This window comes from Onychostoma macrolepis, chromosome 09 (genome assembly GCF_012432095.1).
Source record: "Onychostoma macrolepis isolate SWU-2019 chromosome 09, ASM1243209v1, whole genome shotgun sequence".
In the NCBI taxonomy this organism is placed as follows: Eukaryota; Metazoa; Chordata; class Actinopteri; order Cypriniformes; family Cyprinidae; genus Onychostoma; species Onychostoma macrolepis.
This window is the reverse complement of record NC_081163.1, coordinates 30,547,587-30,561,534: the sequence shown is the minus strand read 5'-3', so window position 1 is coordinate 30,561,534 and position 13,948 is coordinate 30,547,587. Positions and strand designations below refer to the sequence as shown.

The 13,948-nt window shown below is 34.8% G+C and overlaps 3 protein-coding genes across 3 annotated transcripts in view; 2 read left to right on the top strand and 1 right to left on the bottom strand.

Moving 5' to 3' along the window:
• Positions 1 to 490, bottom strand: part of si:ch211-214p13.3 (nectin-3-like protein) — a 37,823-nt gene extending 37,333 nt beyond the window's left edge. The window contains exons 1-2 of the mRNA XM_058786942.1: positions 413 to 490; positions 211 to 344 (exon numbers count right to left, since the gene is read on the bottom strand). Of these exons, the coding sequence (XP_058642925.1) occupies positions 211 to 295 (85 nt within the window). The 5' untranslated portion in view covers positions 296 to 344; positions 413 to 490. The remainder of the gene's footprint in view (positions 1 to 210; positions 345 to 412) is intronic.
• An 824-nt stretch (positions 491 to 1,314) lies between these two features.
• Positions 1,315 to 4,563, top strand: LOC131546872 (B- and T-lymphocyte attenuator-like). The gene is made up of 6 exons (XM_058786941.1): positions 1,315 to 1,860; positions 2,327 to 2,662; positions 2,789 to 2,809; positions 2,936 to 3,067; positions 3,152 to 3,189; positions 3,811 to 4,563. Exons 1-6 carry the CDS (start codon positions 1,776 to 1,778, stop codon positions 4,123 to 4,125), a joined length of 927 nt encoding a protein of 308 aa, XP_058642924.1. The 5' UTR covers positions 1,315 to 1,775; the 3' UTR covers positions 4,126 to 4,563.
• Positions 4,564 to 6,817: 2,254 nt separating this feature from the next.
• Positions 6,818 to 13,803, top strand: LOC131547151 (uncharacterized). Its single transcript, XM_058787496.1, has 8 exons — positions 6,818 to 7,465; positions 7,869 to 7,923; positions 9,350 to 9,543; positions 10,268 to 10,352; positions 10,622 to 10,957; positions 11,121 to 11,237; positions 11,318 to 11,355; positions 12,564 to 13,803. Exons 4-8 carry the CDS (start codon positions 10,268 to 10,270, stop codon positions 12,657 to 12,659), a joined length of 672 nt encoding a protein of 223 aa, XP_058643479.1. The 5' UTR covers positions 6,818 to 7,465; positions 7,869 to 7,923; positions 9,350 to 9,543; the 3' UTR covers positions 12,660 to 13,803.
• Positions 13,804 to 13,948: the final 145 nt, after the last annotated feature.

The following is a 13,948-nucleotide window of genomic DNA, read 5'->3' as shown; positions in this document are numbered from 1 at the left end:
AAACAAAGACTCTAATGAGCCTACAATATATTTACAATATAGTGCACAATATAGCCTTATCAAAATATAAACAATGAAGTTTGAAGGTACATGATTTGAGCACACTGATTTGAATACAGGGACTTGAATAGACATGAACCAGACACAAGTGTTTGCCACTTCTTGCACTGAAGAAAAAACTGTCCTGCCATAGACAAAGATGGAGCTCACCTTCACCGTGTTCATGTAGAGTAAAAGAACAATATAGCAGTGCAGCTACAGCTATAGCTTTCAGAGAAAAACTGTGTGAAGACATGCGGGAGTTTGAGTCAGCAAGACTCGTCTGTGGTCCAGTTTTCGTGTCACTGCATAAAAAGCAAACAACCATGAACAGGTCGATTTCAGGAGCAACTATATTGTTAAATTTACTTACAGAAGCCCTATAGAGCGTGACCTGATGTGTTCTTCGGAGAGTCCTCTTTTCTGAGCATGTGAATGTCTGACCAAATTCGACTTGAGATGTTTAACTGGAAACCAAAAACTTCATAAAGGTCAATCTTTGATTTGTTAATAAAATTAGCCATTAAACACACACACATTGATTAACTTTTTACCTTGAATGCAAGTCTCTTTGGCTAAAACATCTGCTAAGGGAATACAGGAAGAAGTGAGGATTGTTATTTGTATTCTATTGTCACCTTTGGTATATTTTCAGCATGGCATGTTGACTGTGCTACAGGCATTTACAAGAAACTCTTTTGTAATTGTGGCATAACTTATTATTATTTGGACATGAACACAAATTTTTATAGTATTTCAAACAAATTTGAGTTTATAAATGACTGTTTTGAGTTACTGAAAAATGCTTGTCTTTTTTCTGTATGGCTTTGAAATGAGTATCAAAACACACATTTTAATCAATTAGTCAATAAATACATGCACTGTACAGATAACAAAAGAAGCTGGAACCCTGATGGAAAGTAATTGTATTAGTATACATTTAGGGAATTTTTTAGATGTTTTGCACAGAACAACATGCAAAAGTCTTTAGTTTTACAACTGAAAGTGTTACGTACCTGTAACGTTGCAGTGGGAGGAAAAAATCCCAAAGCATAGATCTAACTAACCACACTGTAAATCTGTTGGGCCATGATGGTTCTGGCAGGCAAGGAGCCCACCGTCGAGCCTCTGAAGTCGGATGGAGCGAGTTACTGTACATGACACTTTAAAACTCTCAGTGCACTTTAAAATGTAATGTGCTCTTCCAGTCACATGTTTATGGTTGCATGGAGTTAGGCTGAATAGCGTTGTAAGTTCTGACAGAAACCATTCAAAATCTAATGAGGGTTTCCACCTTTAACTAGGCCAGAACTGAGGCTCTAGGTGTTATTTGTTAAATTCAATAACAGCATTTTATGCTATTATTTTGACATAATATGGGTGTGTGAGATTGTTTTTTACTTGCATTGAATTAACAACAAAGGGTATTTGTGTTCTAGAAAGGTGTAACAACTGCATAAGTATGCAAAAAAACAAAACCACAGAGTGAAACTCTCCTGTCCAAAAAAATGTGAAGCTCAATACATGTGCAAAAGCACACAGAGCAGGATGAGTGCATGCTGCGTAGGTAAAGGAAATGGAAACCACAAGTATAAGAATGAACATGATTGAAGAGCACAATGAGAAAGTGACAAAAATTAGTGTTCAGTCGAGTGATTTGGATGGTAACTGTAAGGATAAGACTGAATGAATTTATATTTTGAGACCGTCTGTGACATACCTGGCTTGTGTTTAAGATGGATTCAGCATACCTGAGAAAGACGGCTTTGATCCTTTACATGTTGGTAGTTTTCATCCTGCATGTGAGCGCTGATACACAAGGTGAGTTCATAGCATATACAGCACGTATGATGTCCAAGACAAAATCAACTACTGATGCTGTGATTTTCACGGACTAGTTTTGGTGTAATCAACATTCTGTTGAATTTTCTTTGAGTAAAAGTTCAACAAAATGTGGGGATGCAGAAGGTAAATTATTCAATTAAAAAGTGCAAGTGGAACTGCAACAATGATTTGTTTAAAACCACATTTTAGTTTAGATTTCCAGTTAAATTTCATTTGCAGACATCACTGCAAAAATTTATTTCATTTGTACCTTTCACTGCAGTGTAAAAGAAAATGTCTTTACAGTTAGGCTTTTAAAGCTTATGTGCTATTTCAACCTCTGCATGCAGAAGGAAAAAAAAAAAAGTAAAGAGAAAACAATTTGCATCCCTACTAAAAATAAATTATCAGTTCCATAGCGTGTTAACGATGTTCTAACTGTTTATCATATTTTGTATTTTAGGTCATGCCCCCAAATGTCCTTTCTTGAAAGTTCCGAGAGGGACTGTCCATAAAGTTTTCACAAACCAGATTTTCAAGATCTCCTGCAATCTCACGTATTGTGATGATCAGACAATCAATGTGACATGGACTAAAGTAACTTTAGACAAATGGATTCCAGTATCTGAAGCAGATCAAATGTCAACATCACAGAGCTATTCACCATCCGGTCCGAAGATGTCAACTTCATATTTAACTTTCACAAATATATCAAAGCTGCATGAAGGCTCTTACAGATGTGAACTAAAGTTACCACACCTCTCTGTGCATAGCCATCATATAAATGTTTCTGTCTCAGGTAAAAATTATTTCTTTTGATGTTAACAAATAAGATTATGTAAGGCCGAAGCCATCAGAACAAGATATGGTAATTATATGAACCAGTCAAGTGATTTTAAACAAAACTGTTTTTGAACTTTTACAGATAACATCCTGGAAGATGAAAGTAAGAGCAGTTTCAAACACTGACGTGCATGATCTTCTTAAAGATTTACATATTTGCTGTTACAGCTTAATATTGCTTCTCCTTTTTGCAAATTACAGTATTTTTTTCTTTTCTTAATGACAACAGAAAGAGACATCAGTGATAGCAGCTCTGGTTCATATCCATGGTGGCTGCCGTATCTCTTCATCTGTCTGGGTGCAGTGATTCTGGTTCTGACAGTAATGCTTATCTTGATCCTGTGTATTAATGCATTTAAAAGTAAGTCATAGTGTCATTTTCCATTATTTTGATATTTAGGTTTTGGTATGACCCTGAATTTGTCCCTTTAATGATCATTGTCAGGTTCAAGAAGAAAGAACACACAGAGATCGCAGGTTCAGGTATGTTTCATATAATAACTGATTAGTGTAAAATGCATGTACTGTACATTTTTAATTCTTATACTACCAGTTAATGTGCCACTCAGAACTGAATTGACTGCCTTTTAAATTATAATTCAGTTTTTTAACTTGAATTGAGGTATGCAAGATGCATAATTGCAGATTTTGATTTTAAGAATGTAGCATTAAAATTAAATTGGAAGAAATTCAGTTAACAATGATTTTTGTATAAATTACCCATAGCATTCTAACACATTAAAATTGACATACAAATGACATTAATAATTAATCTTTCAAATGTTTAAAAACAAAAAAAATCTACATTTATTTGTATTTAGTAAATTAACTATAATCATCTTGGTACAAGAGTGCATAATGTTCTAATTTACCCAAAACAGAATTAAGCAAGTGCATCATGGGAACCTTAAACAAAACAGTTAAGAAGTGTTCTGTAATATTCTGATGTCAGACTGTTTAATTTCAATAAATTAAGGTTAGGAACATTCTGCATCTAATTCCAATTCAAATTCTCATAAATTGTAAATAATTTCTCATAAATTCTGGATTTTGCATATCCAAATGTACAATACCATATTAATGATTATCATGTTATGTTTACAGTATACAGCAGCATCTGTCATGTCGTCATCAAGGCCCAGTGTTCTGAAGCGTGATGAATTTATCTGTGTCCAGAACTCTGAAGAAACACAGCAGCACTCTCATAACAGCAAAACATGCAATTTAACATTACAACCCGGACAGTCCACATCACACATGTCAGACTGTAGTGATGATCCTTTGTCTAACAGGAAAGATAGCAGATCAAGTCAGGTTGTATATGCATCTCTGCATCACCTCGCTCCAACACCATCATCTAGCACATCTCGTCAGACACAGGAGGAGTTTTCAGAGTATGCATCTATCCGGGTCTCCTGATTTTCTGTCTGCATAACTGGATAAGGTTAAACAACATTTTCAAGTCTTCAAACTGAAACAGTGAGGCAGTTTTGGGCAACCATACAGTACTGTTAATCTATTCTCTCGAACAGGAAGCAGGAGATGTATGTATGTTTTCACACTGAGTACAAATCATCACATGGTTTACTTTCCTCATTACATCACGGAAAATCATTGCTTGTGAGTTCAGTGAGGTTTCTACAGCCTAAGTGAAACTCACACCACTAATCACATGTGTCTGATGCAACACACCCATATGCTGGAGACTAGTCTAAGTGTTATGCACTAACATTAAAAATTAATGTTTCTAAGATATTAGATATAGATAGTGATTATATTTACTTAAGTATTTTTGATGTGGACAAATCTAAACTGATAATGTTTTATATATATTTTATTAAATCTGTTTTAACTTTTTGTTGGTTGTATGGATTGATTGTCCAAAGTTAATCACTGCTGCAGGGACTTAACCTAGGGCCAAATACCATAGGCTTTGTACAGTTACGGTTGTCTGCTCTGTGTGAGAAAAAAAAAGTTCTTAGGAATTTGTTTACCATTTTAGAAGCTACATTTCACATTTTGCATGCAGAGTTTAAAGTTCTCCCTAGATACAGAGCCCCAAGTGGAGGACTGTGAGAGCTTAGATCTTTTGTTTCAAATGCAGTTTTGATCACATACTTACTTGAAGCACAAAGATATGTGTGCATTTACATCTTAAACACATGAGGAAATGGTACCTGATGTTTCATATTGTCGGTTTGTTTATCAATGTTGATGCTACAGAAATTGCCCTGAAGGGACAACAAAAAGTACTAATAAAATGAAAAAGTTAATATTACAATATATAACAGATGTTCATACAATGTGTTTTTGGTGATTTCCAGTTTAGGACCTTTTGAGTCATGTTACATTTATTTTGTAATTAAGTTATGTAATGCCATTACATAAAGGCCTAATAGTTACTCCACAACACTGTGAGGGATGATGGTCCATGGCAAGGGGTCCGAGGCAAGGTATCGATAAGCCACAGTGAAGCCAATAAGTCAAAGAGCCAAGGTGGAGCTATGGGCTTTGAAGACCGCCGTGAAGCTTCAAACACTGATGCTGGGTGGAACTCTATGTTGATAGGAGATCCTCCGTGGGCACGGATTATGGCTTTATGTTTGTGGAGGGTGTGGGCTCATGCTCGTGTGAGTGACATTGATTATGCTCCTCCACCTCACCCGCAGTGAAAAGGAAACCACTCTGTGAGAGCAACAGCTAAACAAAATCCTAAAACCTCCCTCGAGGACCATCAACAGGGAACAAGTTTTTTCAATTTTCTTTAAATACAACACAGAAAAAAGCAAATGCAATTGATCGTGAAACTTATTTGTCTCATTTAACTGGATGTCCCACTTTTGTTGAGCCCTAACAACAATCTAACAATGTCAGAACTGAAAAACACTTAAAACCAATGATGCATAGCTAGTTTTTAAAGTTAATCTAATTTTTTACTTTTAGATTAATCTTAAATTTTTAATGTCAGTTACATAAAAATGTCAATTGCTCTTAATTTCGACTAATTGGCCAGCTGTTAGTTGATCTTAATATAGTGGCTGTGTTTATGCAGCTGGCCCCAGGAGATGGAGCTATTGCTCTAGATATTGCTTCAGTCTACTGAGAGTAACCCGTTTGAAGTTCTTTGCAACATATTGACATGATACTGAAGGTTTACAGTATACTTTCATTGTTTAACAAAACTGTGTTCATATATGACTAAAATGTACACAGAGGTTGACTGTATCTTTGAATAAATAACATTCTATTTACACGTGAAATTATTGAAAATCATTCTACTTACATACACTCAAAAAAATGAACAAGGAAGGTTGTGCACTCTACATAATATATTTATATTCAGTTTACTTATAATAATTGTCTTTGTTGACTTTAAATGTTTTTTTCTATTAAGGTCCATGTATGTAATTATGTCTCAACTTAACTGTACAAAATCCTAACGCGTTGTCTAAACACAAGCCATTTATGTTAAGTAAAAAATGCTTACATCCAGAGGGTGGCAGTATAGACCCTTTTTCTGTTAGTAAACAATGTGACGTTTTTCTGTGGGCGGGGCTTAGCTGGAGGCAGAAAGATTCCACTGACCGCTTCACTAACGCTAGCTATGAAGTTTGTTTACCTTGTTTTTTTAACAATGGCTGGAGAAAATCCGATTTTACCTGCATATGTAAGGTCACTCACTGTGCAGGACCATTATTGTTATTTAAATAAGTTAACTTTAACGGACAAAGTCAGATTGGCCGACCCTATGCTCATGGATGGACGATCTGACAGGATTACCTCCGATTGAGTGACTCGAGTAGTAAAGAGAAACTCACCTGAGTCCATCTAGTCATGAAGATGTATATTTCAACTTCAGCAGGCTATTTTTTACAGCTAATGTTACGCGAGAGTGAACTGGGCCAAAATACAAAAAGTTAAACATTCAATGTGATGATATATTATTTGAAGATGTATGTATCATGGCCAAATAGTTATTTTAAAGTATATACATCCTGTAAATAATGTAAGTTAAATTTACAATACTTTACATAAAGTACATTTAAAGGAAAATGTGAATAGTTTCTAGAAATAAAGATTCCAGAAATTAATTTTGAACTTTCTGTATTTGATTATTCTTACTAAGTTCTTAGAAAGTCCAGCCGCTATCAATCACAACAATTACAGATGATTAAGCATATACATCATCAGTTTGTTGTTTTACACATGCACACAGACACTATTTCATAGTTGTGAGATGCATAAGAAATCTTTAGACACAACACAAACCATAATCCATAACAACAAAAGACAATACTTTATTCAACCTTTTCTGATAAGAAGTGTGCGCTGCAAACGCGAGCATTTCTGACGATAGTTTCTGTCCAGTCCACTCGTTTTATCTCGTTTAAACACAGCCGTCGTCGGTTTTTTGTCTGGGAGTGGCAGCAGGTATGCGTTAAAATTTCAAATTGGAGCCTGTACTACATCGATTCTTGCATCCAACATCACAACAAGATGATATTTTAAGCTCCTTATGTAGCCGAATCTGCGCTGGTTTGAATAGGCCGCCTCCAGTTTTCCCTTTGTTTTGCCTCCAGCTAGCGCGGTGACGTAATCGTGACGCCCGCGCAAAAAGGAGAAGAGCAAGACGCGTCACGCTCAGACTACACGCGCGCAAAGATATTTGACTCTCTGCACACCTGCGTGACCCCCTGCAAAGTTTTTCTTCGATTGGTTTTGACAGAGGGACATCTTACCTTTTCAACGGCTAGTAAAGGTAGGAGGATATTTGTTTTTTCACCAATATCGATCTTTTTTTCCTTTTTTTTTGTAATAAGATATATGTTCTTTATTTTAATATGTTTGCGGATATATTTAAGAAACGTACTAAGTTAACATACTTGTTCATTTGAAAAACAATGCTACAGTCATTCTCCGTTGAAACTGCAATACTAAGTCCATCCGACTAAAACTAAACTAAAATCTACTGTCAAAATTAACAGGGGTTAATACCTGGTTTGAAACTTTAGTTTTTTTCCAATTTGTTGTGATGCTTTCAATAAAAATTACAAAGTGTGATTATTTTATTGGTTTGAAGTTTTTCAGTTAGTTCAGATTAATTCAATTTCACAATCTTTATCAAATTGTTTTGTTTGTTTTTATCCTTTGCAATTTTTCAGGTCCTTAATGAAAGGTGTGTTTTGTGTTCCTGCCAAGGTGCTTTACTCACAATAGGTAAGATCTGCAACATCTACTAATGTAAATACTGTTTCTTGCGTTACCATTTCATTTGTTAGTAGCTTGTTTCTGTTTGTATCCTGTTTACTTTTAATTATCAGTAGCAATTGATCATTTCCGTTTTTAACAGATTGTATAAATGTTTTAAATTATAATTTTTATCTTCTATTATTTTTATCTTCTATTATCTTCTAATTTTTATTTCATTTTATTTTTTTTTGCAAGTCAAGTTTCTTTTAACTGAAATCACTTTTTTTGTTGTTTTTGGTGGTGTTTGTGCTTGTTACAGATATTGAATGTGGCAGTGTAAAGGTTGCGGTTCAAAGACCTCAACTAGATGTCAGTTACTAAAACATTATAGGTTAAAACTTCCTCAATATGGGCGTAGACACCCATATCCTTGCCCATATACTAGTTGTCCATGTACATTCAAGTCATGGAATGCACTTAGATCACACCTCTGTAGAGTCCATAACAGAGACTCATCTCAGCGAACATCATCATTGGCTACATTCAGATGCCAAAGAAATTATTATATGTGGTCATGCTCAAATATGACCCCATTTATGAGTTTGACCAAACACTAAATAACTGCTGACCATTAATGTTACTTTGTTTTGTCCTAGTTCTTGTTGCTGTGCACTTTTTTTTTGTTAACGAAGGTGTTTATTTATTTATTTTTATAGGATAAGATATACACTGAACAAAATTATAACACTTCTATTATAACACTATATATTCAGTGTTTCCCCTATGTTTATGGCTTTGGGTGGGCATGAATATCGTTTTTTTTTCCGACATAAAAACATTCCTTTAATTTATATTTTAATGAATAAAAATCTTATTTTTTGGAAAATAAAGGGGATCTAATATTGATAATGACATTGAAGACATTGTATGATTATTCCTTAAAGATAAGGTTTTAATAGTTTTAGTAGTAGTAGTCTATTACGTTCTGCCCAATGTCTTCAAGTGAAACCGAACTTTTATTTTGACGGGTTGCCGTGAATACCTTTACATTTCTGTGTGTATATGATATGAGGATAGTTTTTCTCAAATGAAACGGTCAAATGCTCTGAGAGTCACTTCATGAGCAGTTCTGGAGATGTTGTATTTATGTCCTCATTTAGTGAGGCGGCAGACCTTAATATCACCGCAAGTCATGCGCTTCTGTATGAGTAGTGAACAAACCCGCGCGTCTGCGCCATACATTAACACAGAGACACGCAGAAGTCATATTTAAATAGTCGTTTTGCGGCTTAATGTTTACAAATAGGAGTGAGAGTGTGCTCACTTGTGTGTGCGCTTACGTTTGTGTGTGTGTGTGTGTGTGTGTGTGTGCGCGCGCGCGAACCGGGGCGGAACTCCGCTGCGCGCAATACAGAGAGCGTATACTTGAACAAGTTGTCTTTGGCATCTACAGCATTAATGCTGAGGGAGGTGATGCCACCACCACTCCAGTTGATGTTGGAATAGTGATTGAGGGACTTGGGAGACAACGCTTCTGCATGTGCACTCTTAATGGGTGTCATATATGCAATGAACCTGAACTGAAAACGTTCTTTAAGGTGCTTCAGAATCTTCCTCCAGCTGGATGCTACCAGACTCTCAACCAAGGTACAGATGCTTAAAAACAAACTGTATGAGTGAACCAACATTGAGCGTGTGGCGGTTAACATGAAGGCCTGCTTTGCACTTGAAACCATTTAATTGAAAAACACTTGAAAGATTATATACCTTTTTTCTTTTTTTGTGTGTGTCCAGAGTTTTTTATTTTTTATTTTATATATATATAAAGGTAAAGATACCCATGAGTGGCGGCATATAAAGTTGGTTATGTTTAACGTTTTTTCATAAGAAATCACCAGCTCATAAAATACGTACATATATTCTTGTTTTGCTTTGTGTATTCTTCAAATGTAATATAACTGCATGAAGTACACGACCAGTCAAAAGATTTTGAACAGTAAGAATTTTAATGTTTTTTGAAGAATTCTCTTCTGCTCACCAAGCTTGCATTTATTTGATCCAAAATACAGCAAAAACAGTAATACTGTGAAATATTTTTATTAAATTGCTTTCTATTTGAATATATTTTAAAATGTAATTTATTCCAAAAAAAGAAAAAGAAGACAATCATGTCCAAAATCATGTGAAGCTCACTACATGTGCAAAATCCCACACTGAGAACACTGAGTGCATGAACATAAAGGAAATAGAAACCACAATAAGACTGAAGAGCACAATGTTCAGTTGTGTGACTTGGGTGGTAACTGTAAGGATTAGACTGGATTCATTTATATTTTGAGAACATCTGTTGTGTCCCTGGCTTGTATTTAAGATGGATTCAGCATACCTGAGAAAGATGGCTTTGATCCTTTACATGTTGGTAGTTTTCATCCTGCATGTGAGCGCTGATACACAAGGTGAGTTAATAGCATGCATGATGTCCAAGACATCAACTATTGACGCTGTGATTTTCATTGACTAGTTCTGGCATAATAAATTGAATTTGATTTTATTCTATTCTACTGAATTTGATTTCTATTTAATTTGAAGTTTATACTGAACCAAAACCGTTCAGTTCTATAGCATTGTCTCATTTAAACATAATTGTTATTTATTATTTTCAAAATCATTATTATTTACTGTTATCATTGTGTTCATACATTTGCTGCAATGTTTTGAATTTTAGGTCATGCCCCCAAATGTCCTTTCTTGAAAGTTCCGAGAGGGACTGTCCATAAAGTCTTCATAAACCAGATTTTCAAGATCTCCTGCAATGTGACGTATTGTGATGATCAGAAAATCAATGTGACATGGACTAAAGTAACTTTAGACAAATGGATTCCAGTATCTGAAGCAGATCAGATGTCAGCATCACAGAGCTATTCACCATCCGATCCGAAGATGTTAACTTCATATTTAACTTTTGCAAATATATCAAAGCATCATGAAGGCTCTTACAGATGTGAACTAAAGTTACCACACCTCTCTGTGCATAGCCATCATATAAATGTTTCTGTCTCAGGTATTTTCTCTTTTTATGATAACAAATAAGACTTTGACAGCATAGAAAATGAAATGTCTTGGACTGATAGTAAGAGCAGGTTTAATCTAATCACTTGCATGTCAATCAAAGTTTTCATATGATTCAATTCATGAAAATGTACAACATATAATTGTTTTCTCAGAAAGAGACATCACTGATAGCAGCTCTGGTTCATATCCATGGTGGCTGCCGTATCTCTTCATCTGTCTGGGTGCAGTGATTCTGGTTATCTTGATCCTGTGTATTAATGCATTTAAAAGTAAGTCACTGTGTCATTTTCCATTGAGATGTTTACATTTTGGCATGACCCTGACTTGTCTATTTAATTATCATTGTTAGATTCAAGAAGAAAGAACGCACAGAGAGCGCAGGTTCAGGTATGTTTTTAACTCTTATACTGTGCCATTCCCAACTGAACTGAACGCCTTGTCAGTAATGTCAGTAAACATGGTACATTAAAATCATATTAAAATATTAATAATAAATTAATGAATTAATTAGAAAGAAATTGAAATGTTACAAGGTCCAAGGTTATGTAGAGATACATAACAATATACAAATACAATATATATATATATTTTTATTTCCAGAGCATACAAACTATCAGAGATATCACTTCTGCCTCATCTTCCATAACAGCTTCAGCTTAAAGGTCCCATACAGCAATCTCTTTCACAAACCAATGAATGACAGAATAAATGTACAGAATAAATATATTCTATAGTGCTGAGAGTGTTGTAAGTGCTGTAAGAGTAGTCATTAATAACACACACATTATAATAAATGAAAATATAATCAAAATCAGTAACTCATTATATTAACCATGCATGATGAATGTCTGTGCGCAGTACTCAGAAGAAACGACACTGTGTTTCATGACCACACATCCGGCTTTGCATTAGCACCTTAACAGTCTGCACTGCATGTGTTAGATGGTGATCTTTATCCTGCATGAGAGATGACTGCTTAAGCCAGGTTGTATATGCTAGACTGCAGCCAATATTTTATGAAGGTTTTCAATGTCATGGCTCAAAAATTACTCACAGATTAGATAAAACCAAACTTATCTTATGCAGATTCAAACTTGCATTAGTAAAGATACTAAAAGCTTTTATTTATTTATTTTTTTGGTTATGGTATAAATAGAAAAACTATAAGTTGGAATACACTTCATGAAATGAGTAGTTATGATAAATGTCAATATAATCGAAATTTGTAACTCATTATACTGACCATGGTGGAAGATCCTTTAAAACCCTGAAGTCTTTGGTTTTGACCGAGAGATTGAGTCTACTCATATCTACATTTCCAGTAGAATAGTTAGTAGTTAACTAACCCCAAAGTTAGAGTTAAACAATATGAAGTGGCTTAAAAGTACCTTAAACAGAACATAGTTTATATATATATATATATATATATATATATATATATATAATATTTTATTGTCTATTTTTTAAAATTGCAATTGAGTAATTTCCTTCTGTCATTTTGATTCAAATTCCAGCTCATAAATTGTAAAGAGCCAATTCCTAAATTGTCCCAAACATGTCTATTACACTAACACTTGTCTTTTGTGTGTTTATAGTATACAGATCTTCTGAAGCGTGATGAATATGTCTGTGTGCAGTACTCAGAAGAAATACTGTGGCCCGTCATGACCACACATCCGTCTGAACATTAGCACCTGAACGGTCTGCACTGAATATGTTAGATGGGGTGATGAAACTTTATCCTGCATGAGTGATGATTGCTTAAGCAAGCTTCACACCAACACCAATGTCCCCACTGACCTGAAGCTTTTTGCAAGAATATATACTTGTCTTGTAGTTGATTATCCATTGATATTTTTGAAAAAATGTACAATAAAAGTTTTTCGAAGGCTTATATTTAAAGGTGCTGTATGTAGGATTGACACCGAGTGGTTGAACTAGGTATTGCAGGCCAAATTCAAAATATTGCAGACGGTTTTTTTCACCCGGCCCCTCCTCCTCAGACTTGACGCACACGCAGGTTGCCAGATTAACAACACCAACAGGAACGAGCGCACATGCCGATGAATACAATTAAATACGCTGTGTTTTCCGTCAACTGGCAACCCGCGGTGTCGAAATACAATTGGGTAAACTGGCAGTGGGCGGGTTTTACAAACCATAACAAACACAGACATTCCGGGCCGGAATGCACATTTTCAAAGGAGAATAACTGACTGTAGAATTGTTTTTCAGATAAACAAGTATGTTAACTTAGCATGTTTCTTAAATATCTGCAAACATATTATGGTATTTTTATGCTTTAGTAGAGTCAAAATCCTACATACAGCACCTTTAAGAGTGACTCATTTTCCATATTGCCTGGAGCTTGATCACATCTATTATGAGTTTAGACAAATGAAAACTTACATGTAATGACTGTTGCATTTGATATTCTCCAGATATGCTATATACCAGGATAATTAATTATGAAATGCAATGATATTCTGCATAATGATGTTTCACTTTGGCTTGATTCACCCTAATATAACACTTAATAAAAACCAGTAGATGGAGCCATGCCTCTAAACACTGATCTTGTCTATATAAGCACTTGACTAGAATTTAAATATAAATGCATTGCATCTTTAAATAAATACAGTTATGTTTAGTTTTTGTCCATGTTTCTGAGCACTTTATAAGATAAGCCTTAGGGGAACATATAGTGAAGTGGCTTACTCTGTGAATGTACTTATATGGTTACAACTGTATCACCACATCCTTTTGTATTGATTGCAAAGCTATAGCCAATATTTTATTAAGACTTTGAATATCATGGCTCGAAAATTACTCGCAGATTAGATTAAATTAATCGTATGCACATTAAGACTTACATTAATAAAAATACTTATATATAATAGCCTTATCAAGTTTTTCGGTCCCACTTTATATTTGGTGGCCTTAACTACTATGTACTTACATTTGAATTAATCATTTGGTA